This window comes from Marmota monax, unplaced genomic scaffold (assembly GCF_021218885.2).
Source record: "Marmota monax isolate L192 unplaced genomic scaffold, Marmota_monax_Labrador192_F-V1.1 WCK01_AAM20220418_F8-fsc00060, whole genome shotgun sequence".
NCBI classification, from domain to species: domain Eukaryota; kingdom Metazoa; phylum Chordata; class Mammalia; order Rodentia; family Sciuridae; genus Marmota; species Marmota monax.
In genome coordinates, this window is record NW_026692826.1 from 10,458,457 (window position 1) to 10,486,197 (window position 27,741).

Consider the following 27,741-nt stretch of genomic DNA (forward strand, 5'->3'; position numbering starts at 1 on the left):
CCCTGGATGCAGCAGCCTCTGAGTGCCTGAGGGGCTGAATGTGTTGAAAAACTTCCTAGGCCCCCTTGTGTAAGAAGGCTTTCAACTGGGCTATTCTCAAGAGAATTTTTACTTTTAATTCTTTGAGTCTGGGATGAATATGATCTTGCCAATTCCTGAGATGCCCTCAAGTTATCTTTCTTACAGTCTCTGGGCAAAGTCTTTGGCATTTCTTTAGTGGCATTAATGTCTTTAACAACTGCAACTTTCTTAGACCCCCATTTTCAAGTCGCTTTCTGCTCCTGATTATTACAATAAATTGGGCTAAAAGTGTACAGCAGTGTCCATGCCACCACCTGAATGCTCTGCTGTCTAGAAACAGATAACTTCTCCACCAGAACATAATACAAATGGCCTCTAATCCACTTACTGATAGTGTCCTCCTTTTCCTCTAAACTCTATTGAGTCCTGTCTTCACCATATGGTCCTATTGACATTTTGGTCTTCTGAGCTCCCTCCAGAATCAGCCATTAAGCTCCGTTTACAACAACCTAAAGCGTTTCCAGCTTGCACTGCTACATCTCAAAATTCCTCTCACCACTTCCAAAAAGCACCAAATGTTTCTGAACCACATGGTCAGGTTAGTCACAGGAATGACCCGAATTCTCAGTACCCCATTTCTGTTTTAGTCAGCTTTTTTGCTGCTGTGACTTTACAGACCCATCCAGAGTAATTGTAGAGGAGGAACAGTTTATTTGAGGGCCCACAGTTTCAGTGGTCTCCGTCCATAGGCAAGCCAGCTTCATTCTTCAGGGTTCCAGGTGAGGCAGGAACAACATGGTGGAAGAATATTGGGGGGGGGAAGTGGCTCACATGATGATCAGGAAGGAGAGAGAGATAGAGAGAGAGAGAGAGAGAGACCACTTGTCAAATACACATAGATACCCCGGAGTCATGCCCCCAATGCCCACCTCTTCCAACCACACCCTACCCACCTTCAGTTACCACTCTGTTAATCCCTATCAGGGGATTGATTCACTGATTGGGTCGACTCTGGCAAGCCAGTCATTTCTCCCGAACCTTTTTACACTGACTTACATGTGAGCTTTTGGAAGATACCTTACATCCAAACCATAACGTGGCCACATGTGGCCAGCAGCTGTTGGCTGGCGTGGGTCTAAATTCTCTGTGCAGAATTTGGTGTTCTAAAATGGTGACTTTGCATGGGGTGTGGGGCTTTTCCGTGGAGTTCCCATTTCTTCTCATTAGTTGTTTGTTAGTTTTCACCATCCGAGTGCTGTGCCTCTAGCTAGATTGGGGCACTCTGGAAACGTAAGCAGCATTGGCTGCTGACTCTTGTTTATATGCAGGATGCACATCATGTTGATGTGGGGTTGAGATCCAGGCTTCAGCTTTCAGCTCTGCCATTAACATCTTAGGAAAGTCATTTCCCTGTGTGACCTAGAGTTCCTCATGTGTCGAATGTAGGAGTTTGGCATCTGTGCAGCACAGTTGCAGGTGACTCAGAGGAAGATCAGGTCTGAAGTTTAAGAAGGGATCTGTCTTAGCTGTGTATCATCACTGTAGGATTTTCATAACACCAGGAGTACATGTTGAAAGCAGCTTAGAGCTTGAGTGGCTACTAGGGAGCTCTAGGCAGGAAGTGTCCATGAGCACTGAGCCCTGAGGGTGGGGACTTAGGTTGGGAAGTACAGGGAGCTGGCTACGATCTGCTAGGGGACAGTAAGATAGGGGGTGCATGAGGGGAAAGGGCCTGGGGTGGGGATGGGGCTACACAATAAAAGCAGTGGTATAGAAGAAATAATCATTTGAATCTTATGGTGTTCTACTTGTAGCCTTATTTTTGTTTCGTTCAATCAAAATAAGATGAAACATTGTCAAAATTTGGTTGAAATCTACTCGATGCATCTCCTTTTTTTCTGCCAACAATAGCAGTAATGGTGGAAGTACTTAGTTTTAAATAACTTGAATAATACTATGATTTATAACTGTTGGGGACTTGAAAGCATGCTTTCGATATGGAGATGTTAGGTTTATTGTTTAAAAAGTGATGCTGCACAGTAGAAGGAGATTTCCATTCTACCAGAGGTGGATCTTTGCTCCTGTTGAATTGAGGGGCAGTAGGTAGGGCTCTTCATTGGCATTCCATCAGCCTCATTAAGGAGAAGTTTCTCAAGGCAGTAATGTGGGCAATCCTGCAGAAACATCGTGTATCATGCTCTGCACTTCTAGAGTGAAGATATGAGCAAAGCCAAAAATTATCTGGGTGTGGTGGTGTACACCTGTAATCCCAGTGGCTCGGGAGCTGAGACAGGGGATCATGAGTTCAAAGCTAGCCTCAGTAAAAGTGAGGCGCTACACAACTCAGTTAGACCCTGTCTTTAAATAAAATACAAAATAGAGCTGGAGATGTGGCTCCTGAGTTCAATCCCCAATATTCCACCCCCCAAAAAATAATTAGGCGGATAGTCAATAGGGATGATGCTGATTTTAGTTTATACTCCCCCAAGGCACCTTCCCATAAAGAAATATTTATGAAGTAGTGCATCTGAATTTTTAATGTTTGAAAGTAATTTCTGAAGAATAAAGTCAGTGTGATTGGATGGAAAGGATAACACCAACATTGGAGACATAGCAATTCTGAGATATGAATTATGATGTGTCAGCTCTGTTGTATGATCATGCCTTCTATGTTATTTTCATACAAAATTTGTCGTTAAATTTAAAGCTTACTTTGTCACAAGTGAAGTTAACACTTTCTGATGTACACAGCTGACTTGCAATTCTAACCTTGAATGCTTTCAGAAGATGAGATCCAACAACTTCCCTTAGTGAACTGTTCCGAATGTTTATACGTTTTGAATAGTCAAATTAACCCAAATTTTTGATAGTGAATCTTAAATTCATGATTATTTTGTGTTCAATAGAGATGAATTGGATACCTTTTCTTCATTTTTTGAGGTATTTTAAGAAAAGTTATCCCATTGGACCCTTTGTATTTTCTCTCTGAAAATAATGGTTGGGATGACCAGAAGGGGAAGAGTTGGTCCTCCCAGGACCCTGGCTGTGTTGGAACAGGGCATGGATGAAGATAGGCATGTGGAAAACAACTAAGCTTTTATTATCATGAGAACATCACATTCAACTTTGGTAGCTTTTTAAATGTTGTGTTGATTAAAACCATAAGTCTTTAGTTAATGCTACTGGAATAGTCGTTTTGTAAAAAAATGGAAAAAAATGATTCTTCAGAGAAGAGACAAAGCTACGTCTTGGATTAATTGATATCTGTGTACCTTTATCATTGAATCACTCAAGTGGTATTTTTTTTTTTTTTTAAGAGTGAGAGAGAGGGGGAGAGAGAGAGAGAGAGAATTTTTTTTTAATATTTATTTTTTAGTTCTCGGCGGATACAACATCTTTGTTTGTATGTGGTGCTGAGGATCGAACCCGGGCCGCACGCATGCCAGGCGAGCGCGCTACCGCTTGAGCCACATCCCCAGCCTTCAAGTGGTATCATAAGAATTACCATACCCATAGCTATATGTTTTTTCAAAAATGGAGCATTGACTGCTGTAGAATATTAAAGATGTTGTTTTGCCACTAAGAGTGTCTAATAGGGGTGATAATCGCTGGGTTCTAGAAGCCATTACACATTTATAGGAGACTTTGCTCTGGGTTCTAGAAGCCATTGCACATTAATAGGAGACTCTTTAAGTATTTTTTTGTGACATTTTAAATTTGTATAATTGACCTGTTCTAAGAAAAAACCCCAGATTAGCATTAGATAATGCTATTAGTGTCTGGTAAATACAGAAAAGTCAGTATTGTCTTTCAATATGCAGATCAGTTTAAATGTTTTACAAAAAGCATATGTAATATGTATTTTTTTTTTGTTTGTTTCATGCAGTTGCTGTGATTGGCTGATAAATATTTGTCATCGAAAGAAAGAACTAAAAGCTCGAACAGTATGGCTTGGATGTCCTGAGAAGAGTGAAGAAAAGCATCCCAGGAATTCAATAAAAAATCAAAAATACAATGTCTTTACCTTTATACCTGGGGTAAGACACTCCTGCTCGAGGGTCATAGGTCAGAGCTTGCTGGTTTCCAATGCCTTTCAGAGACCCTTCCGTGTTTCACTGTCAGACCCAACGCAGCACCTCCTGGTCTTATACTGTTCAGTTTCAATGATTGCCAAATCATTCATTTGCATTTTTAATCAACAAGAAAATTTTCAACTTGATTATTAACTTCAGTTCTTGATAAACATCATTTATATAATTATAGAAACAATTGTAGTATAGAAATAATGAAAAAATGCTAAGTAAAATGATCAAAAAATAAGTTGTAAAGTTTTTTGGGGGTGGGAATTTGGAGGGAAAAGTTGAATATAGTTTCTAAGCTTGTCAAGAAATTTCAAAAAGAAAGTAAAACAATTTTGCTTTCACAAAAATGACACTGTAACAATATGTAAGTGTATATAGATGTCTTTGCTACTTTACATTATAAACCGTAGACCTACTGCTAAATCTTTAATTAGGTACTATGCTAAATTTAAATACTAAAATTTATTTTTCTGCTGCTTGGTTATTAGCAATACTTCTAAATTAAATTTTAAAACCAAGTTTATGTGAGTTTAGAATAGTGGAATAAATTTTTTGACAGATTTATTTATCTTTCTGAAGGCAAAGACAACTGGTGTTGGTTTTGTTTTTCTTTTTTTTTTAATTACAGGATTTTATTTTCTTTTTAGTCCTTGATTTTTAGAAGTTAGACCAGCATGATTTATTGGGGAAAGTAGTTTGTCATCATATATCTGATTATATTTCTATATCAAAACTTTGGCATGTTCTAGCTAAGGGCTATTATTCTATTTATCAAGAAAAGCTCTTGATTACATCAATTGAAAGTTGCTTTTTCTTGTGTATTTGTATTTTAATGATCATTCTGATTTTGTATTGGACATTGATTATTCCCCTCCCTCAATCCCCATCCATTCATTTGTTGGCAAGAGTTTGATATCTAATGTGCTTTTTTTATTAAAAAAACACAAAACTAATGGCCCCATAATTAGAAGACTGATCTTTTGTCAGGACAATAAAATGTAAACTGTCGTTGGGGCAAATATTTTCAACTTTATTGAATGAAGCACTGTTTTCTCCTTAGGTTTAAATTATTAAATAACACCGTTAGCTAAGCAGTGTGCATTTTCTTAACAGTCACCAGACTTATTCAGTGAATAATCAAGTATTGAGTACAGTGGTCTGAAACAAATAATGCAAGCTTCACTTTGGTCAGTGTAAATTCATACAACCTGCCTAGAGTGGCTGCATCTTGAGAACACCTGTTGATGTGTCTATACAGTCCTTAACTGTGTGGGTGATTTTTTTTCTTAAATTGTCTCTGAAATGATCTTTTCATCTAAAATGTAGTATTTTAGAAACATTTGGTAATTACACAGTAGGAATTCTATGCCATTTTTAGCATAAATGGCAATTTCTGAATTGCTAATAGATATAATTTATGCTGAGATTTTAAAGATATTGCTGAGGAAAAAGAGCTTTCCTTCCTGCTGAGATTAATTTATGAAATAGTTCAAAACATTTCTAGATAGTAGTTGAACATGATTATGAATATAAGTGTGTTACTGGTGTAACTGATTTTTCAGTCACACATGTAAGTATATGATGATGCAGTAATTTTATTTTATATTATGTAATATAAGTTGCTTCCCAGGAGGTTCTGATTCATAGACGGCAAGTTTGCCAGTATGATTGTAATTGTGTGCCATTTGAATTGTTCCTATCTATAAATATCAGGTTTGTTCTATTTAATTTTTAATTCAAATCTAGTAACTTGAGGCATTTGTAAATAGAGCTCTCAATATACTGGATCTTGAGTTTTCTTCCTTATAGGTAATTCCATTTGAATTTAAAAAAAATATAAAAATTTTCACTTTTGGCTTTCCTAAAATTTTATTGAATGATGAAATTCATGTTTAAAAATAGTGTTAAAGACCAACTACCAAAAGACTATAAAAAATATACAAGTAGCTATATTCCTGAAAATTGGTCTGTTATTTACTATTCTGTGTTGATCATTTTACATGTTTTGAGAAAACACATACAGGAGATCATCTCATGCAGTCACAGTTGTGCACATCTGGCTTCATAAAGCCCAGTTCATGTTGCAAAGCATGGGTGTTGTATTTTTTGTTTTTCATTTATTTATTTATTTATTTTTCCAGTTTGTAAACATGAGGTTAGTATGACTTTCGCATCTTTAGAGTTTCTGAGTTGGTATCCAGATATACATTTTTGTATTTACTGACTTGCTAGCATTGGGAAAGTTTTGGTGTCATTTGTTTGGATGTGCATGTAAAGATTATAGATTTTGGAAAACTAAAAATTTCATTAAAAAAATAAAGCCTCTTAGGGAAGGATACTTTTAATATAATTTAGAGTCCTAATTGTTGTTTCCCCTCAGTTTATCTCAAATGTTATGTGGGGTAACCTTTATATATGGGATAGCTTTAGAAAGCCAATTCCAAACAGAAATGTGGTTATATATTGTGCTATATTTAATTATATATTGGAGGTATTAAAATTTAGGGATTGTGTTAATTTTCTCTTTTCTTTTTCAGGTTTTGTATGAACAATTCAAGTTTTTCTTGAATCTCTATTTTCTGGTAGTGTCCTGCTCACAGTTTGTACCAGCATTGAAAATAGGCTACCTCTACACCTACTGGGCTCCTCTGGTAAAAGAAAAAATTTAAAAAATTATGCTCAATTATTAATTATTATCTAAAAATGATGTTTAGTATACAATTTTAAGAGTTCATATGGCTAAAAGATAAATTGACGATTGTTAAAATGTTGTTGTTGCTGTGTATCATTTAACACTTGTTAAAGGATTTCACTGAGTTCTGTGATTTAATCCCCTTTAGCCCTATAGGAAGTGTAAGGTCAGAGCACTGCCTGCAGAGCAGCAGGAGTCTGTAGACCTCTGTAGCTGGGGAAGTTATGAGTGTCCTTTCTGGGGCTTTCTGCACCTGTTCAAAGGCTTGTAGGTCTGTCTGCCTGTTCCCTGCTCCTTCCTTTACTATGGAACTGTTGGGTGATACTGAGGTTGTAGGATCTGGAGAGTTAGTGTCTTGATGTGAAGCCAGTGGTGAAAGTTCTAAAGTATTGGACTCCAGTAAGACAATTTCTGGTTGACAGCTCAGTGTATGAAGTGTTCTGAAAGGTTGATGACTCTTGGCATTATTTCAAATATATTCTTTTATACTTCTTCTCTTTCCTATTTTTTCCTTCTATTTTATCTTATGGTGCCAGGGTCAAAGCCAGGGCTTCAGCATGGTAGGCAAGCACTCTACCACTGAACCACATGCCCAGCTCTAGCATATAGTTTTATGCTATTTGTTGATAGTAAAGACAATAGAAAATTGTTCTGCTTACTTTTTGGTTGCCCCTTTTTGGGCAGGAACAGCAGGGAAAGTGATTCCTTGGTGAAAGAGGAGTGCGGAGCTCAGTGTGGTCTTCAGAGTTGGAGAGGTGTGCTCGCTCCTGTGCTCATCTGTGCTGTCTTGTGTAGTCTCTCCACTAGAGACTCTTCCCAGTGAATCAGGAGAGCTGCTGTCACAGGACAGGTCCAGTGTGTGCCATTAAATTGATGCTGAGACGTACTTTGTGACTCCCCATTCATATACCCTTAAGAATGGGGTGAATTTGAGGAATGAAAGTAACTTCATATGGAGTATAAATACAAAATCCCTGGATGAATGAGTATGTTTTTTACTTATTAAATTAGTGAGATTGAAAGAGACACAGGTGCTGAACATGGGTAAAAATGTAATACAGTGGCTCTCATCCATTGTCAGGGTCAATATGTCTGCACACCCATTGGATGAATGGTTGTTAATATATTTATCAAACACTTCGAGAATTGATTCAACATTTTTATTTGAGGAATTTATCCTATAGAAATAATGATTGATTACAAAGAGAATAATCCATTGTTATTTTTGATGAAAAAATTATGTAATAAGTCAAATAACTGAATTGATTGAACTGTGCTATATCCTACTCACATATTGGAATAAAGTGTAGCTTTAAAAATGTTTAGGAAAGGTATTTAATAACTTCAAAGGTAAGTATAGTAGGATAAAATTTAAAAGGTAGGTTAATGTGTAGAATAAATGCACACTTCTTTTGAAGAGCCAGTAATATGCACCTTTGTGTCTAGCACTAGTCTAAGTAATGTGGTACAACAATGAACAAGACAGACAAAATCCCATCCTAACAGAATAAGCGTTCTGGGGGAGAAGACAGTCTACAAGCAGATTCATAATGCTGGATGGGTAGCTATGGCTTTGAAGAAGAAAATAAAAAGCAGGACAAAGGTAGAGGAAGTGAGGCCCTCTTAGGAAGGAAGTCAAGGAACGCCTCTTGTGTGGGTAGCATGTACAGAACAGGGGAGTGTTGCAGGAACAGTTTACTAATCTCACCATATTCTGGAGTGTGATCAGGTTCTCCTGCTGGGGAGTCGGGGTAGGGGAGGGTACCTGGAAAGGATTTCAGCAGGGTTCAGGAGGGGCTGTGTCCCTCAGACGTTCCCACAGAGGAGACACAGAAGTATATGCAACAGAGATTGAAAGTGGTGTTTTACTAGGAGACATGGAGAGGAGTGGAGATGAACATTTCTTCCTTGTTCTCACCCACCTTCTACCCCATTGGGGTGGCTTCTGTTATGAATGTAAGATTATAGTTGCTATGTACTGCTTAGTTAACTTTACTGCTTATGCATGTATCATTTCAAATAATGTGCAGTATTGTCTTCCATGCTTTATATAAAGTTGTCTTAATTTGTGTATTCTGTTGCACCGAATTTTATTTGGCTTCACATTGGTTCATGAAATTGGTCCTTGTTGACACATGAATATTTACTTCATCTTTTGTTTTTCTAAAGTATTCCGTTGTATGAATATATCACAACTGAGGTGTCCAGTGTCCTGGGAAAGGAGACTTTTAGGTTGCTTCTAATTTTTTGCTATTACAGATGTTGTTTAATTTATAATTTCATTACTCATGATTCTTTATGTGCATATGCTAAAAATTATGCCACATACTTCCAAAAATCTCACTTTAAAAGTTTTTGTTGATCTTCAGTGTTTTCTAATGAAAGAAATATAGCATCACAGAAATTTTAGAACAGAGAAAATACTTGGTAACAGTAAAAACAACTATATTTATGATTTTAATATGTTTCTATTTTTAGCCCCTTTTTTCTGTTCATAGCTTTACATGTTGTGTTTAACATATAAATATTATTGACATCTTGAATTGAATCTTTTATTAACTAACATAGTGATAAACTGAGAACACAATTCTTCTTAAAACCAACACAAAAAATATGTATTTTGTTTTTGCCTTTTGTCCTTACTATTAATTTTTAATTTTATTTTTTTAAAATGGTACTAGCGATTGAACTCAGGGGTGCTTTACCCTGAGTTACATTCCCAGCCCCTTTTATTTTTTATGTTGAGACAGGGTCTCACAAAGTTGCTAAGGGTGTGCTTGAACTTTGGATCCTCCTGCCTGTGCCTCCTGAATCACTGTAATCACAGGCATGCACCACTGAGCCTGGCTATAATTACTTTTTAAACCAAAGAAAATTTCCTTTAGGTAGATTATTTATGAAGAATTTTATTTGATTTGTTCATAAAAATGATTATCTTCGCCTTGCCTAGAGTGGAATTTGTTAATGTGTGCATGTGCATGCATGTACTTGTGCATGTGGTTATGTGAGTATGTGCACACTATACTGTTCACAAAGACCATTTTTTAGTACTTTATCTATTTTCATGTGAGCATTCATTTCCAGTTCTAGTTTCAGTTTTAAGTCCTGTATTGAATTTTCAGCCACAGGTCTTTTTTAAATTTTTTTCTACTTTGTCATATTTTTTTGACATGTAGGAATTAACTTTGTGTTTAGATGAGTACCTCAGTTAAGAAATTACTTCAGTATATTCATACAAGGGATATTGTTTTGTTAAAAAGAGAAGTGAAAAGCCTCCTTGCTTTTTTTTCCATTTGCACCAGTGCTTATTGTGATAAACTTTGGTGACTGCTCCTGAATCCTTAGTGTTCCTCATGTGAATCTCAGAATTGGTCTGTTTGTAAGAGACATGATCATTTTCTTGGTCCGGCAGCAGCTGCGGTTGAATGCCCTCTTTAGATGACAAGTGGTAATTCTTGTTAGCGTGGAGGCTTATGCTGTCTCTATGCACTTTTAACCTTTGGTTTAGCAAAAATCTTAAAATGTTGATGAGCACATTAGGCTCACCTTCAAATCCCAAGAAGCAGCTTTTGGGTATGTTGGTTCTTTGATTCAGGCTCACCTTGGAAGTAATTTTTAAAACTTTGAAAGTCCACATTTAGTATAGAGGATCTTCTTATTAATCTAGGCAAACATAAAGAACTTTTAAATGTGTGCTTATTTAAAGGAAATTAAAGAATACAAATTCTTTTTTAAAAATATTTTTTTAGTTGTAGATGGACAAAATACCTGTATTTTGTTTATTTCGTGTTTTTTTATATGGTGCTGGGGATCAAACCCAGTGCTAGGCAAGCACTCTACCACTGAGCCACAACCCCAGTCTCTGAAGAATGCAAATTCTAAAACCCATTTGGTATCTTCCTTTTTTTATCAAAGGAAATGTTCTTTAACAGGGATTTTTTTCAAAAGTTCTTGCTCTTTTTTTTTTTTTTTAAGTTTCTTTTCTTCTAGTTGCAGATGGACAGAATCCCTTTGTTAAGTTTTTTATGTAGTGCTGGGGATTGAACCCAGTCCCTCTCACATGCTAGGCAAGTGCTCTGCCACCAAGCCCCAGCCCCAGCCCGAGTTCTTGCTCTTTTTATACCAGTTTATTTTTACCCTGTATGTTCAGGGCCCATTATAGCATGCTGTCTTATGCAGACATTTATGTTTTTGACATCTTTTCTTTGCTTGCTCTCTATAAGGTTGTTAAGAGAAAGGTATTAGTTAATTTTTCCAGATTTCTCTTAGCCAAAAACCTGTCAACAAAGCCCATAATCATAGCTGGTGCTTATAAAATCTCATCTGTTGTTCTTTTGATGCTTATAAAGTCTCCTGTCTGTTGTCCACTCATTTTTAAAGTGTTTTACTTCAAATTTATTCCCTTTGTTCTCTAAAATTGGGATGTTTTTGAAAACAGCAATAGCTTTATTAATTATCTTTCTTTTAAAATTATTCTTGGCAATGTTATTTATTAGCTTTAACTCTGAACTAATTTCTGTTATATTTCCTATATATACTGAAAACAACGTGACTTTATTAACTCCATTCTCATGCCACAATGGAGATTGCCTGCCTACCATCTCTCCCCACCCCCCTAACTCCTTCTCCCTCCCTCTGCTTTCAGAATTGTTCTTTGACGCAAAGCTAGTATAATCAGATACAAAACAGATTATGATGCTTCAGTCAAATCAATAAGGTAGAACAGGTCTATCCATACAGAAGATTTTCAGATAAAGAAGATTCTGGCTCTGTGAATTTTTAACTTGTGGGCTAAATATCTTCCTTGTAATTTGGTACTACATAATTGTCAAGCAGAGATCGTGTGGGTAAGAAATCAATTGATTGAGTCTCTGATTTTCAGTCTTATGTTAAAATCCTTCTGTCCACCCTTTTTTGTGAGTACTGCATTGGAGGTGGGCAAAGTATTGGAAGGAAGAAAAAAATTAGTTGCTTAGAATCCTACCATCCAGGGACACCAACTGTCAGTGATCTGTGTTACCTTCTCTCCTGTGTGTCAGCTTCTTATCCATACTCTAGAAGAAAAGGGACATGTCTCTCAAGGTTTGCGTGACATATAAAAGTGAGAACTGACAATAAGCCCTTGAAGGTAAACTGATACTCTTTTGGTATTTGTTACACATGGCTCCTCAGTTATCGGGAGAAATAGGAGAAAGGCTGTGGACAGGCCACATGAGACAAACCATGTTGTCCAGTCTGACAGGATCATTCTCCTGTTTCTAGGGTGTGATATTTCTCTGTGGCCTCTAGGGAGCAACACTATAGCTTATGTCTCTGGCCTGGTTGGTACTGAGGTAATGGGAAGACTCAGTCCATCTTGCAACGATTTACTTGCTCAGTGCTTACATGAACCACCAGTTAAGAACTCTGAATATGCAAACAGTTAATGTAGAGGCCCTTTGATTGTGGACTGTAGTGGTTAAGGAAATAGTAGCATAAGTTTTTCTTACTTTCAGTTTGCTTTATGTTTGTGTGCTGGCTATGGGGTAGTTTGCTCAGGTGGATCCGATGGTAGTGACACCTCTTGGATGTTGCTGATCCTATGCACTTATGATATATTCACATAAGTTCTTGATTTAATAAAGCAGCCTATAAATGCCAGCAGTACTTGCCTATGAGCAGGAATTTGTTTCCTGTTAAGAGTCTCCAACTCCTGTTTTCAGGAATTGGGCCTGCCTCCCTTTATTCCATTTCTCTAATATTGTTCCCTTATGACTAGTGGCTTATTTTTACTGACTCCTTGAATTTTTAGAAGCAGTAGGAAGTAGCACATTTTTTTTTTTGTGGTCTACTGTTACTTACTGAATTCAGAGTTAACTTTTGCTGCCTTTAAGCCGTAAGTTTAAAGAAATGAAAAGTAGAGCCACCTGGAGAGTTTAAATAACATGTGTGTCTAGAACCTGTTCGCTGGAGATTAGAAGTAAAGGTACACATTTCAAATAGGGCCTGAGCAAATCTGTGTTTCAGAAAATTTTCCCAGGTGATTATGAATATTCTCCTGATTGAAACACTGTTTACAATCTGTAGATAAAATGCACTTGGCATTTGCTCATTTACAAACAGAACTTTAAGAAATTACTTCTATATCATGAATAGTAAATATTCTAATTGTAAATATTCTCCTAATGGTCTAATTGCAAATATTCTCCTGTGTGGGAATGACTGCATAGAAATCTAGTTTCTGGAGTCAGAGATGCATATTATCTCACATTACTGAAATGGAGCCGTGACTGGCAATGCATGTATCTATAATGGGATTGTCTTCTCCCAAAAAACTTACTAAAATAACTGTGCATCTCAAAACTGCTGGTGTCTTTGAGTCAAGGAAGTATTTCCTCATGAGTGTACCATGAATTTCTTTTTTGTGTATATTCAGGTTGTTTCTAGTTTTTCATATTCATGCTGGGATACTTGAATTTTTTTTTTTTTTCCTTTGGGATGATTTTCTAAAAGTTAAACTGCTTAGCCAAATATGTATAAATTTAAAGGCTTTTGAAAATACTATATTTCTTAAAGCTTTTTTGGGTAGTGGGCGAGTAGGTATATGCTGGTCTCACTTTTAATATTTTCTTCTTTTTGCTTTGACTTTAGAATAAAGTAATGAATTTAGTTATTTTTCTCAGTCTCTAATGGGTTCTTTGGGAACCACTTTTATTTCATTGATACTTAGTCATGACAAGTTGTCAGGTATGGAAAACTAGCACATAATTCCTTGTACATTTTTTTCTGTTATAGAGACACTTGGTCATAATATAAAAATCTTTATTCTTAAAATTTTGTACTTTGCACAATTAATACCATTTTTAATAGTAAAGGCTGAGCAGTTTGTCACTAAGATCACGAACAAGGACTTATCCTCCCATTCCTTCTATTTAACATTTTATTGAAGATAAGGAGAATAGAATAGTAAGGTAAGAAATGAAATCAGTCATTTAGACTGAAAGAAAGAACAAAAGCTATGTATCTATTCACAGATGGCATGATTCTTGTAAACAGGAAAACTTAAGGAATCTACACAGAGCTATTATAATTAGAAAATGAATTGGCAGGGTTGCAGAATACAAGATAAATATACAGAAATCGTGTATTTCTGTATACTAGGAATAACTATCTTAAAGTGAGATTAAAATAACAATTCAATTTATGATAGTATCAAAAAGAAAAAAATACTTAGAAATAAACTTAGCTAAAGTGTGAAATTACTGAAAATTGCAAAGCATTTTTAAAAATAATCAATGAAGATCTGAACAAATGGAAAGTCATCTCACGTTCAAGACAGTATATTGTTATGATAGCATTTTCCAAAAGCATCTATAGATTTAATAGAAGCCCCATCAAAAATTGCAGCTTTTTTTTTCCCCCCCAGAAGTTGACAAGCTGATTCTAAAAGTTGATATGATAATACTGGGGACCCAGAGTAACCAGTATATCTTATAAAAAATAGATCAAAGTTGAAGTACTCAAACTCCCCCATATTCATGCTGAATTAATCAAGACAGTGTGATAATGATACAAACATAGGTGTACAATCAATGGAATAGAATTGAGAGTCCAAAAGGAATCTTTGTATTTATGATAGATTGACTCTCAAAAAGGCTATCAACACAGTTTGATGGAGAAAGAATAGTCTTTTCAAGAAATGATGTTGGGATAACTGAATATCTACATGCCAAAGAACAAAATTGGACGCCTTCCTAACATTGAACACAAAAAATAAAATGGATCAAAGACATAAATGTAAGAGTTAAAATTATAAGATTCCTAGGAGAAAATAGAGAGGTAAAAATCTTTGTGACCCTCAATACCAAAAACTGAGTTTTGGTCAAAATTTAATTTTTTTTTTTTTTTTTGTATCAGAGGACACAATGAGGAAAGTAAAAAGATAAGCCCTAATGGGAGAAAATATAAGGTCACATTCGTAAATTACATATTTTTCAAGGCATCTGTATTCAGAATAAGTACACAACTCAGCAACTAAATGACAATAACTCTGTTAAAAAGTGGATGAAGGATCCGAATAAACATTTACTCAAAGAATAAATCAAAGTGGCTTGTAAGCACATGGAAAGATGCTCAACAGCACTGTGGTGAGGGAAGTAAAAATTAAAACCACCAGTGGATGGCTGCTGTCAGCAAGGCAGAGGAGCATGTGCCAGTGGTGAGGGGACCCACGTTTTTAGTTGGTGGGGTTTTAAAGTGGGCTAAACTCTTGGCAGAACAGTTCAGCAGTTCTTTAGAATAATGAAGTTACCATGTCACCAGAATAGGTGAGGCATAAGAGGTGACTGCTCCTAAGTATGGGGGTTTCTTTTGTGATGCTAAAAAAATATTCTAAAATTAAATGATGTGGTGGTTGCATAATTCTGTGAAAGTACTAAAAAACAATGAATTGTGTACATTAGAAGGGTTGAGTTTAATGGCATGTTATATGGCAGAAAGCTGTTACTTAGAAGAAGGATGAATTATATGCTAAGAATGTAGGTGGGGGCTGGGATTGTAGCTCCGTGGTAGAGTGCTTGCCTAGCACACGTGAGGTCCTGGGTTCAATCCTCAGGACCACATAAAACTGAAATAAAGATATTGTGTCCACCTACAACTAAAATATAAATATTTAAAAAAAAAAAGTGTAGGTGGGTTAGATTCTGCCCATCAGTGGCTATGTTCAGGCCAGTAATGGGTTGCACAACGCATGGCTTCTTTTTCAGCATGTTTAAGAATGGCTTCAGGATCCTTTTCAAAATAGGGCTTCTAGTAAGTACTGGAAGTACACTGGAAGTCCAGTGAGACCTGTCGCATTGTGGGAGATTGCTCATAGATGCTGGTGTCGAAGGGTCAAGCAGTCTTCAGTGGGAGACAGGTCTAGGGATCTGTCCATCTTCAGGTTGGGGACATACTTCTGTGAAAGGACCGTAAGTAATGGGGAGCTTCTCTTCCCTTGAGCATGCTTGTGAGGGGATCAGGCTCAGAGAGGGACACTGGCACAGCAGGCGTATGGGGAGCGCTGAGGAGTACCTGAGCCTGGCCAGGCTGGAGCAGTTAGGGGAGCACAGCCAAAGGTTAGAGGAATGAATCTCAGCACTACTGATGGGCAATGGTAGCAGCTTATGTGGAGGACTGGGCTGTCCCAGGACCAGGCATGCAGGGGCGACTGGATAGAGTGCACAGATACCAGAAGTAGCCTGGAGGGAGTTTCCAGAATAGAAGGGGTGGAGGGGTAAAAGGAAAAAAGCAGTGGACAGTGGCCGGGAAGCCAACCTTCTTCCAGGGTGGTTTGGGTCCATGGTGGGGAAAGGAAATTGAAGTGAATTGAGGGGAAGGGGATATGGAGAGGATTCTGTGGTGCAAAGTGTATACTAAGGAGGAGAAAGCTTGTGTTCTTAGGTATGGATGGTTTTAGGGCTGAAGCTACTTATGAAACCGAGATGGAGATTGGGGGAGAGAGAACATGTGCACCCTCTGACGTAAGTCATGTCACACAGAAAGCTTTTAATAGGATACTCAACAAAAAAATGCCATTTAGTGGCTATAGAAAACATTCTTCAATGGTCTGCTTAATGGTATAAAGAGGGAAAAAAAACGTTGAAATAAAGATCGCTGACTTTTTTTTAATATTTATTTTTTAGTTGTAGTTGGACACAATGTCTTTATTTTATGTATTTTTATGTGGTGCTGAGGATTGAACCCAGGGCCTTGCACATGCTAGGCGAGTGTTCTACTTCTGAGCCACAACCCCAGCACCCCTCCCCATTTTATATTTATGTTTTAGTTGTAGTCGGACACAATATCTTTATTTATTTTCATGCGGGATCACTGACCTTTCAATGGAAATTCATCCAGCGTTTTCGTTCTTTCTTTTTTTTTGTACTGGGGATTAAATCAAGGGTGCTCAACAACTGAGCCACATTCCTGGACCTTTTTAAATTTTGTTTTGAGACAGGTCTTGCTAAGTTGCTTTTAGGGCCTTGCTAACTTGGTGAGGTTGACTTTAAACTTGTGATCCCCCACCTTAGCTTCCTGAGTACTGGGATTACAGGCCTGTGTCATCGTGCCCAGCCAGTGTTTTCTTATTTCTAGCATAGGTTGAAGCTAGGACATCAGGAATATGCAGCCTGTTGATGAGGTTTCTTTAACTGGGGAGGTGGACTTATTGGGAGATACACAGGCAGTTTTTCAAAGAGGAGGTCATCATTAGGCTGGGTTGTGGTAATGTCAAAATTTTGTTTAGAGAACATCCAATTCGGGATGCAGATTTTCACTTGAAGATGGAAAAGCACTATAACTGCACCTGTACTTCATTGCATTTGTTGGGAAGCTGATTAGTGTGGGTGTTATGGCTGGAACCTTCTCCTCCTCCTAAATACTCTGATCCTGCTGGAAAGATTCCAGTGAGGAAATTGCTCTAAGGTTTTCATGTCAGTCATTGTTAATGTGCTGTTTGAATGCCTGAGTGTTCTAAATGTAATTCATGGCTTTCCTGAAGATCGCTTCTTTGTTTCTCTTTAGGTTACTGAGTATTTTCTGTTATATGTGTTGGAATACATATAATACAAATTTAAACATTTTTTTTGGGTACCATAAGGGCTATAACACTTTTACTGGGTGTTATATTCCCTTTGTAGTGCCTTTGTTGTTTCTTTTTGTCTTGTTTTCACTTATTTTACACTTCAGAGAATAATATAAATTGGAAAAGTAATAACAAATAGTACAAAATAATCCCATGCTTTTTTTTTTTTTTTGTTGTTGTTAAAGTTCTATTTTCTAAAATACTTTATTTTATTTTGTTTTATAGGGATTTGTCTTGGCAGTTACTATCGCACGGGAAGCAATTGATGAATTTCGGCGTTTTCAGCGAGATAAAGAAGTAAATTCACAACTATATAGCAAGCTTACAGTAAGAGGTTAGCAAGATATTTTTAATCCTATTTAGCATTCCCTAATGTAATCATCATTTTATACTTAAAACATGTCCTGATTCTGGTCTTGAAAATAGTGTTATGTGATATCTGATTTTTTTTTTTTTTTTTTTTTTAATATCTAACTCATGCAGTTTCACGGTGTTTTGTCTTGTTTTATTTTGCAGTTCTGGGGATTGAACCCAGGCTCTTACACATGTTAAGTGAGTGCTTTATCACTGAGCTATATACCCAGCTCCTAGGGTAGATTTTTATTCTAAATGCTTGGATGTATGTATGTGTTTGTTTATATATTTATATATGTATAAATTTATATTTTTATGTATTCACATAATCACATGTTCACATCAACATATCCATATACATATATATTAAAATTATATAATGTGCTCTATTTCAGTTACTTAGATACATGTGAGACTCAACTCATTTATCTAAAATTACCTTTGTATTATGTTGTTGTTATTTTTTTTTTTCCAGTACTGGAGATTAAACCCACTGGGGCTCTACCATTGAGCTACACCCCCAGCCCTTTTTATTTATTTTTATTTTTCGGTGTGTGGGTAGGCAAGGTCTTCCTAATATCCCAGGTTGGCCTTGAATTTGTGGTCCTTCTGCCTTAGCCTCCTGAGTTGTTGGGGTTATAGCAGACCTGTGCTAATGTACCCAGCTTTGTATTATATTTTAAACACAGTCATAAAGATCAGACATCTGTACCATGAAGTTAAACTATACTTCAGTACAAAAGCAATTGAGCATTGGAAATAAATATTACGATCCAGTGTGGTAATGGGTGCATACATGTTGATTCTTTAACCTTCATTTGGGACATTAACCCGTTTTAACTTAAATTTTTAAAGAGCCTGTTTATCTGATTTTTAGTCCGTAGTTGAAAAAGAAGCCATATATTGGGAAGAGAATGAGGGAATCTATTACAAAAAAGTGTTGTGACAGTAGAAGAGTAACCATGATGCATTGGCAATGAGACACTGAAACACAGAAGGAGAATTTATAATAACCCCAAAGTCTGTTGAAAAATGAAATTCATAGTGGATTTTGTAACATTTCTGTATATGTGGACATGTATAATGAATTGCTTACCTGAAATAGTCCCTTAAAAAATTATCAATTTTAAACAGCTCATTGGGCTGTGTTTTAAAATTCATTCAGTTAAGCTGGGTATGATGGTGCATGCCTGTAATCCCAGTGACTTTAGATTAGAGACCTTGAGGCAGAAGAATTACAAGTTTCAGACCAGCTTCATCAATATATCAAAGCCCAAGTAACTTGGTGAGATCTTGTCTCAAATTAAAAAATAAAAAGGACTGGGGATAAAGCTTGGTGGTAAAGTACCCCCCTGGATTTAGTTCCCCGTACCAAAAACAAACAAAACTAAAAGAACATAACCATCCACTTAAAATATATACTTCATTGATTTTTGGTATGTTCAGAGTGTTGTACAGATGTTTCTAAAACATTTGTAACATTTCAGAAAGACACCTGAATACATTAGCAATCATTCTTCATTCTCCTCCTTCCCTGCCCACCCCAGCCCCAGGACCACTATTCTACTTTCAGTGTCTGTGGTTTTTAACCTATTCTGGATATTTCATGTAAGTAGAATTATAAAGTATGTGATTTTTTTGTCACTGACTTCTTTCATTTTACATGTTTTTAGGATTTATCCAGAATGAATCAGTACATAATTTTTTTTTTCTTGACAGGTAACATTCCATTGTTATGATAAACCACTTTTTGCTTTTTTATTCATCAGTGGATAGACATTTGAGGTGTTCTACTTTGTGACTATTGTAAATAACACTAATATGAACATTTGTAGACAAACTTTTGTGTGAACATTATAAAATTTCTCTTGGATATGTTTCTAGGAGTGAAATTGCTAGATTAGATGATAACGATGTTTAGCATTTTGAAGATCTACTGACCTATTTCTAGGTCGATTGTCCCATTTTACATTCCTACCAAATCTGCATGAAGGTTTCAGTTTTATGACATCTTCCTCAACACTTGTGTTACTGTTTTTCCATTTTTCTTTTGAAATTTTTTTTCTAGTTATAGATGGACATAATGCCTTTATTTTATTTATTTTTAAATAAATAATAAATGCTGAGGATGAACCCAGTACCTCACACATGAAATAGGTAAGCATTCCTCCACTAAACTACATTCATAGCCCCTGCTGTTTACCTTTCTTATTGTAGCCATTACTTTTTTGATTGGAGTGGGTGTGAAGGTAATATCTTGTGGGGTTATTGATCTGCATTTCCCTAATGACTAATGATGTCATATACTTTATTGGCTACTTGTGTATCTTTGGTTCAGATCCTTCACCCACTTTTTAAAAATTTTTTTCCACATGGTACTGGGAATTGAACCTGCAGTGTTCTACCTCAGTCCACATCTCCAGCCTTTTTTATTTTTTATTTTGAGACAGAGTCTTGCTAAGTTGCCCAGGTTGGCCTTGAACTTGGGATTCTCCTGCCTCTGCCTTCTGAATAGCTGGGATTACAGTAGTGTGCCACCATACCTGACTTTCTTCACCCAATTTTTAACTGACTATCTTTTGGTTGCTGAGTTGTAAGAATTCTTTGGATTTTCTGAATTAAGTCCCTTGTTTTATGATTTACGATTTCAGATTTTCTCTCCCATTCTCTGGGCTGTATTTTTACTTTATGATAATATCCTCTGATACATAAATGTTTTTAAAATTTTCATGAAGTGCAGTTCATCTCTTTTTTCCATTGTTGCTTATGTTTCTGGAGTTGCATCAAAGAAACAATTGGTCAACCCAACTTCACAATAACTTGTCTTCTTTATGATTTTAATCAATCTTACATTTAGGTCGTTTGTTCATATTCAAATAGTAGTTTTTGTATGCTCTGAGACAGGGGTCCACTTTTTTTTACATGAGTATCAAGTTATTCAGTATAATTTGTTGAAAAGACTTGTTATTTCTCCATTGACTTGAAAAATTATTAAAAAGCTTTAATGCTTGTGATGGTGGCATGGTGGAGAAAATACTAGTTCTAGAAAAGAAGAAAAACTTTAGCTTTAGTTTTTGGAAAAAAGAACCCCAAATGGCCTGGTAAATTAGGTATAATTTGCAGGGTATGTTTGATAACATAATATAGGTCTTAGCTTATTTAAAAATTGTTTTAACTATGGCATTTGGACTTAGCAGAGTTTATTTCTGATATATTAATTGTATAGTTGAGAACTAAGTGGAGTGTCAGTGAGAAGGGCATAGTAGGTAGTACCATTTGCTTGTCCTTCCACAGAACTATTGAATATCAAGCAGAAACCATTAAAACCGTTTTGGTTAGACCTCTGGAAAATACTCAGGTTTATGGCAGCCATGCAATTGCTGAATCCAGGAAAAGGGAACTTAAAAACTGGCATATAGTGTTTTTTCCTTTTTCCTGCAGTTAGTTGCCCTGGACCCAGACCCTCTCCAGTAAGTCTTGAAGGTGACAGTCTACATTTGTTTGCAGAACAGATTTATTTAATAAGAATGATGTATGTCCATCTAGCCAGTCTGTGGATGACTTGAGGCACTGACCCAAGATTTTGTTTAATCCACTTGGAACTCAGTACAGAAAAGCAGAAAACCAGCAGGCATTTCTCAAGTGTTTGGTAGCTTAATGACCAGGCTAATCCTGACACTAGAATGTCAAATGCCAGGTAGAAAAAAACTTGGGAGAGAATGTCTTTGAGAAATTTGGTTATTCAAAAGCACCTGTGCAGGCTGGGGAATTTTTGAGAGTCACATGCAGGTTGAGAACTGGAGGAATGTCAGAAAAGACCTGAGAAGTTCTTTGGTCTTTGGTGGATCTCTGGGTTCAGTATAAGTAGAAGTAAAGGCTACTGCAAAGTTGTAAATGGCCTTAGCCCTTTGCTAGTTCCTGAAGGTGACCTGGAGTGTAGCACCAATCTGCAAACACCGAGAGGTTTTATTTTGTTTCTTCCCTCTCCCCTTCCTCATATTCAAAGAAATGTCTGTCAGAACAAATGCCTGGCTGAATACAAGCTAACGGAAGGGAGACTTAAGAGATTATACTTGACAGAGAATATGCTCCTTACAAAACTTGAAAAACTTAGAAAAACCACTAAACAGCTATAGCGTATAGAAAGCTACAAAACTAACACAGAAGTGGGAGAAAATATCTAAACATCTTATTTCCAGAATTATAGATTGTCCAGTTTTCCACAGAAATTTATGAAGTATGTAAAGGAACATTCACAGAAGAAATTAATAGAGAAAATCTTTGAGGAAGTCGTGAAATTGGACAAGGAATTTAAGTCAGCTGTCTTCAAGTGTGCCCAAGGAACTAAAAGGAGCAATGGGGAAATGCTGAACAGAATAATACATCGAGGGAATGATGTATGGACAAGTAGAGAATATCAGTGAAGGTATAGAAAATTATATAAAGGATGCAAATGAATTCTGGAGCTGACAAGTATAATAAATGGCAAGAAAAACTCACTGAGGGTTTCAGTAGATTTGAGGAAGCTGAAGAATCAAAGACCTTGAATCTGAGTTAGTAGAAATGATTTGTTTTGAAGAACAGAACCAATGAAGAAAAAGGAGCATTCTTCAGAGACCCATGGAATAATGTGAAGTGTGCACCCGTTGTGTCAATGGAAGGAGAGGACAGAGGGAAAGGGAGAGAACAAGGAAGGAAGAGTGGCCAGGCACTTCCTCAGTTTAACCAAAGATATTAATCTGTCTATTCAGGATGTTCAGAGAGCCCCTAGAAGGCTAAACACAAAGAGATCCACTTCCAGATACATACACTGTTGAAACTTGAAAACCAAGAGGATACCTTGAAAGGAGCAAGATAGAAAAGATCAATTACTGTGGTAACCTGGAACATCACAGAGACCTTGTAGGTCCGAAGGGAACAGGGTGCCATGTTTTAAAAATGATGAAGAAAAAATATTGTCAATCAAGAATCTAGTAAAAACACCATTTAAAAACTGATGGAGATCTTTAGACATTCCCAGATAAACAAAAACTGATAAATTTTTGGATATCTGATATTACCAAAAAAGTGAAAAGATGAACAACTTATAGAATTGGAGAAAATATTTATAAATCATGTGTGTGATTAAGGCCCAGTATCCAGAATATGTTAAGAACTCTTACAGTTCCACAACAAAAAGGTAACCTATGTAAAAAATGTGCAAAATATCTAAATATGCATTTCTTCAAAGAAGGTACAGAAATGGCCAATTAGTACATGAAAACAATGCTGAGTTAATGTTATCAGTTCATAGGAAAAGGTACATCAGAACCACAGCAGGATACTACCACCCACCTGTCTTGAAAAAATTGTAAAATAACAGGGGCTGGAGAGCATCTTCTTTTTCCTGTGTTGCCCTGGACCCAGGCCCTCGCCAGTAAGTCTTTTTTTTTTTTTTTTTTTTTTTTTTAGAGAGAGAGAGAGAGAGAGAGAATTTTAATATTTATTTTTTTTAGTTTTTGGCAGACACAACATCTTTGTTTGTATGTGGTGTTGAGGATCAAACCCGGGCCGCACGCCTGCCAGGCGAGTGCGCTACCTCTTGAGCCACATCCCTAGCCCCCTCGCCAGTAAGTCTTGAAGGTGACAGTCTACATTTGTTTGCAGAACAGATTTATTTATTTATTTTAGAAGATTTTTTTTTTTTTTTTTTTAGAGAGAGAGAGAGAGAGAATTTTTTAGTGTTTATTTTTTAGTATTCGGCGGACACAGCATCTTTGTTTGTATGTGGTGCTGAGGATCCAACCCGGGCCGCATGCATGCCAGGCGAGCGCGCTACTGCTTGAGCCACATCTCCAGTCCCAGAACAGATTTATTTAACAAGAATGATGTATGTCCATCTAGCCAGTCTGTGGATGACTTGAGGCACTACAGAATTGCTTGTGGGTGTGTTTTCAGCAGCAGTGGAGAACATTTCTTGGTAATTCTGAAGCACATTTCTTGTAGAAAATTGGGAAAACGTTCTCTGCTGTTTTTTTTCTTTTTGAACTTTTTATTTTAAACATGCTAATAACCTGAAGATGCTTTGTTTGGAAGAATAAAATATTTTAAGTAGAATATTGATCATCCTGGAATGATTTTGAGTTGTCTCTGTTTTATTTCCTGATAAACTATTTATATAGGAATTATCTATATCTGTTGCTGTTACTTCGCTTCTTTTCTCCTTGTTTGTGACTGTTTTTATTATTTATCACCATCTCCTTTGATGCGATGCCAGATGCAGAATTGAGGAAGGGGAAATGGAGTAGACAATAGTCAGCAGGTCTTGGGAATTTCCGATGAGAAGGTCTCTAACTGTGTGCCCATTGGCATTTGGACTTGTGGAATCAGTGCTGTGTGCTTTTCCCTTTGCTAGGTCGAGGTGTATCAATTGTATCTTGACTGTAAGTGTCCAGTGGGCTAGAACTGATTCCTTTCTATGTGTATTTACTAAGGAGCTATATTGAGCTGAGAACCATGATAGTCTCATAAGGTTAAAACATGAATTAGTCCTCAACTTTGCTTTTTAAAGAGTTGATGCAGTCTCCTGTGCAGATAGGATCAATTTAGAGGGTGGTTGTTTGTTTTTATTTCATTTAGCCATAAAAAGTCTCAGCCGTACTAAGTTACTTCCTACAACTTGTGATGATTGTTTTTCAGTATGTCTTAGCTGTTTCTTTGGATAGTTCTGTCATTTCTTTTGACTCAGTTTAAAGTACTCAAACATAAGTGTGATAAGTCTTTGACCTTATTTAATTGCTTCGTGAGTGTGTGTGCACATGTGACTGTGAGAAGAGGATCTTCACTTGCTTACATGCTTCTTGTGTTCCAGTCTGCTTGTCAAAAGGAATGTTGTAGTACAGAAAGAGCCATCTTTATTTCTGTTTTAGTGTCTTTGATTCGTTTATGTCAACATCTTGTAATTGTACAAGTTGAATTAAAATCTTGGCTTTTTTACTTTCATATAAATTTTACACATTTCAATAAAAATTTGTTGTCTTTCAGTGAAGTTCACACTATTTACGAGTGATAATTACTCCTTAGAAATGCAAGCCAAGAGGTTTTTGAGTCCCTGACTAGTGTCTTTTGTGGAATGCTCAAGGAGTATGTACATTTCTAAGGGAAGTCAGAAAATGTAGGGGATTTTATGGTTTGCCACACTTTCTGCTTGTCAGACGGGCTTCTCTGTTGCCATCCTAAGGTACTCCAGTCTTAGCTGAGTTGGCTTATAAGGAATTGCTTGGGGACCAATGTGCTTGAAGTAATCAGAGTTGATTGCTGTGGTCCCCTGCTCAGATGCACACTGATGATCTTGCTTATTTTATTTCTCTACATCATCTCTTTGTCCACTTCTGTGACAGTTAAGACAAAATGGAAAAATGGATATTTAAAAACCACTTATACATGTTTTACGTAATCCAGTAGCACTCTGTTATCTGCCATTGTGCTTTGGTTTCAGTTCAGTGGTCCAAAAATATAATAGAAAATTCCAGAAATATAGAACTTACAAGTTTTAAATTACTTGCTGTTCTGAGTAACATAGTGAAGCCTGGCACTGTTCTGCTCTGTCCCTTCCTGATGTGAATGATGCTTTTATCCAGTATATCTGTACTGTGTATGCTCCTGGCCTAGTACCTGTCTCAGGTATCAGACTGTTGTGATTTTGCAGTGCTTAGGTTCAGGTAACCCTCATATTAATTAACCATGGTCCCCGAGAACAAGAGCAGTGATGCTGCATTTTGGACATGCCAAAGAGAAGCCATGAGAAGTTTCCTTTAAGTGAAAAAGCATAGATTTTCTACTAAGGAGGAAGAATATATGTATGCCAAGATTGTGAGGATCTATGGTAAGAATGAATCTTCTCTGAAATTGTAAAGAAGGAAAAAGAAATTTGTTAGTGCTGCTGTCTCAGCTCAGACTGCAAGTTATGGCCCTAGTGTGTCATCCTTGCTTAGTTAAAGTGGACAAGGCCTTTAGTTTTAGGCTTTGGTGCTCCCCATAGTTTCTGGCATCCTGTTGTCTGGGAACATAGCCCCTATGGATGAGGGGCCAGCTGTGTAGTCAGAGTGCTGCTTCTATAAGTCTGGTTGGTTTTTCACGTCATGCCTTTCCTTGTAGTATACTCAAGTCATCCTTATTGTCTGTGTTTTGAGTGGTGAGCAGCATTTGACAAGGACCCATCCCTTATCTCATTCAGGAGCATTCAGTCTACATTATGGTATTTATGCCAAGTGCTTTATGTTTATTATCTCATTTTTGATTCTCTGTGGCTGGACCAAGGTAGATATGCATACCCTGGAGTGGACATGACATGGCTACTTAGGTTTAGATGTGTTTGTATGCTCATGGATGTATAGTTAGGTACTTAAATGGATATGCAAACTCAGTTACTACTGTTTTATTCTCAAGTCACCCTTAGAGGTCTGTATGAATTCATGTCTTCATGAAACGAACTTAAAAATTTTTAAGTTAAAAAAATGATCTCTTGGACATTAGGGCCTAGAGTATGTGAACTATAACTTCAAAAATGCTGATTTGCTAATATTATGAATCTTATAAGAGATAAGAATTTAAATTAGGGTGTAGACAAGTTTATCTTAAGCCACAATATTTCTTTAGGAAACTAGAAATTCTAGAACTATAACGAGTTCAATTTTGATCTCCAGTGCTTTTCATAGAATATAGGGTAGAGTTTCAGTTAGGGAATCTTTCAGTCTAATCTTTCAGCCTAATCTATCAACAATAATTGCTAAGTGGTATTTATTTCTAAGTGTTCTGTTAGCATAAATCTAAACATTTTATTGTATCAAGTAAGCTAAAGATGTTTCTCACCAAAAAGTCCTTCAATTTTAATCTCTTGCCTAATGTATTATAGTGGTATTGTAAATGATATTCTGAAGTTTTAATCAATGAATTACCCAGCACTGTTAAAAAATGAAGAACAAATGAGTTAAAGTCCTAAAATTCATCTTTCACATGTCGCCTTACTAAGATATTGTTGTATGTAGTGCTTGTTCTCCATGTAATTTTGGTAAAAATAGTGTCAATTCCTTTATTACCTTATAACATTAAATTGTAGAAGATGCAAGAATGTAATTCTTTTAAAAATAATTTTTTATACCTTTGTTTTTATTAATTAATTTATTTGTATGTGGTGCTATGGATCAAACCCAGTGCCTCACATGTACCAGGCAAGTGCTGTACCACTGAGCTATAGCCCCAGCCCAAGAATGTAATTCTTAATTCTTTATTCTCTTCTTTTTTGCTTATTTCAGTGATTTGAAGGAATTTTCCCATGGTTTATAAAGAGGGCTATTTTTTCTTTTAGAAGCACAGATCCTTTTGTCTGTGTGTGTACTTGCATTTCTTAAAAAAAAAAAAAATGATCAAACTGCTGTTGTATAATTGTTATACTTAACATTATAGCCTCATCAGGTCTGAAGGTGTTTTTTCATATGGCGTCCAGTTGTATGATAGTACATCTTAAGGGACAGCATTCTTTGATCTTTTATAGTCCTACATTTGGGTGGATGAGCATCCTTCATGCTTATCTAGCCTCAGAAACTAAACAAATGAGAAAATGAACCTTTACAAAATAATAATGTATACTGAATGCACCTGAATGAAATATTGGGATAGATTCTTTTCAGATGCTGTTTAGATCTCAAGCCATAGACAATAAGGATGACTCAAGTATAGGAAAAGGCACTACATGAGATGATATAGGAAAAGCTGAGCATGCTTATACAAAAGTTGCTTTGACTATATAATTTTCCCACTTATCCACAGGGATGTTACATTTTGTTTCCTTGAACTCTACAGATGGTAGTAGACCACATCTCTTCATACTCTTCCCTCTTGGGGTATGTGTGCCGATAAATATACCCTCACTGTCCCTGTCCCAGTGTCTTGGGTCACTAGAGTAGTCAGGTCTGTATCCCTAGCCTTCATCTAGTCATTAGCTGGGCTAA

General features: G+C 36.5%; 1 protein-coding gene across 8 annotated transcripts in view; it reads left to right on the top strand.

Annotated features, from left to right (window-relative positions):
* Positions 1–27,741, top strand: part of Atp9b (ATPase phospholipid transporting 9B (putative)) — a 255,181-nt gene that overhangs the window by 20,378 nt on the left and 207,062 nt on the right. For 7 of the 8 annotated variants that reach the window (XM_058580694.1, XM_058580696.1, XM_058580691.1 and 4 more), the window contains exons 3-5: positions 3,908–4,058; positions 6,641–6,754; positions 17,624–17,732. In XM_058580694.1, coding sequence (XP_058436677.1) covers positions 3,908–4,058; positions 6,641–6,754; positions 17,624–17,732 — 374 coding nt within the window. Of the gene's footprint in view, positions 1–3,907; positions 4,059–6,640; positions 6,755–17,623; positions 17,733–27,741 lie in introns of those variants that run through there. The other variant, XM_058580697.1, reaches the window with a different exon arrangement.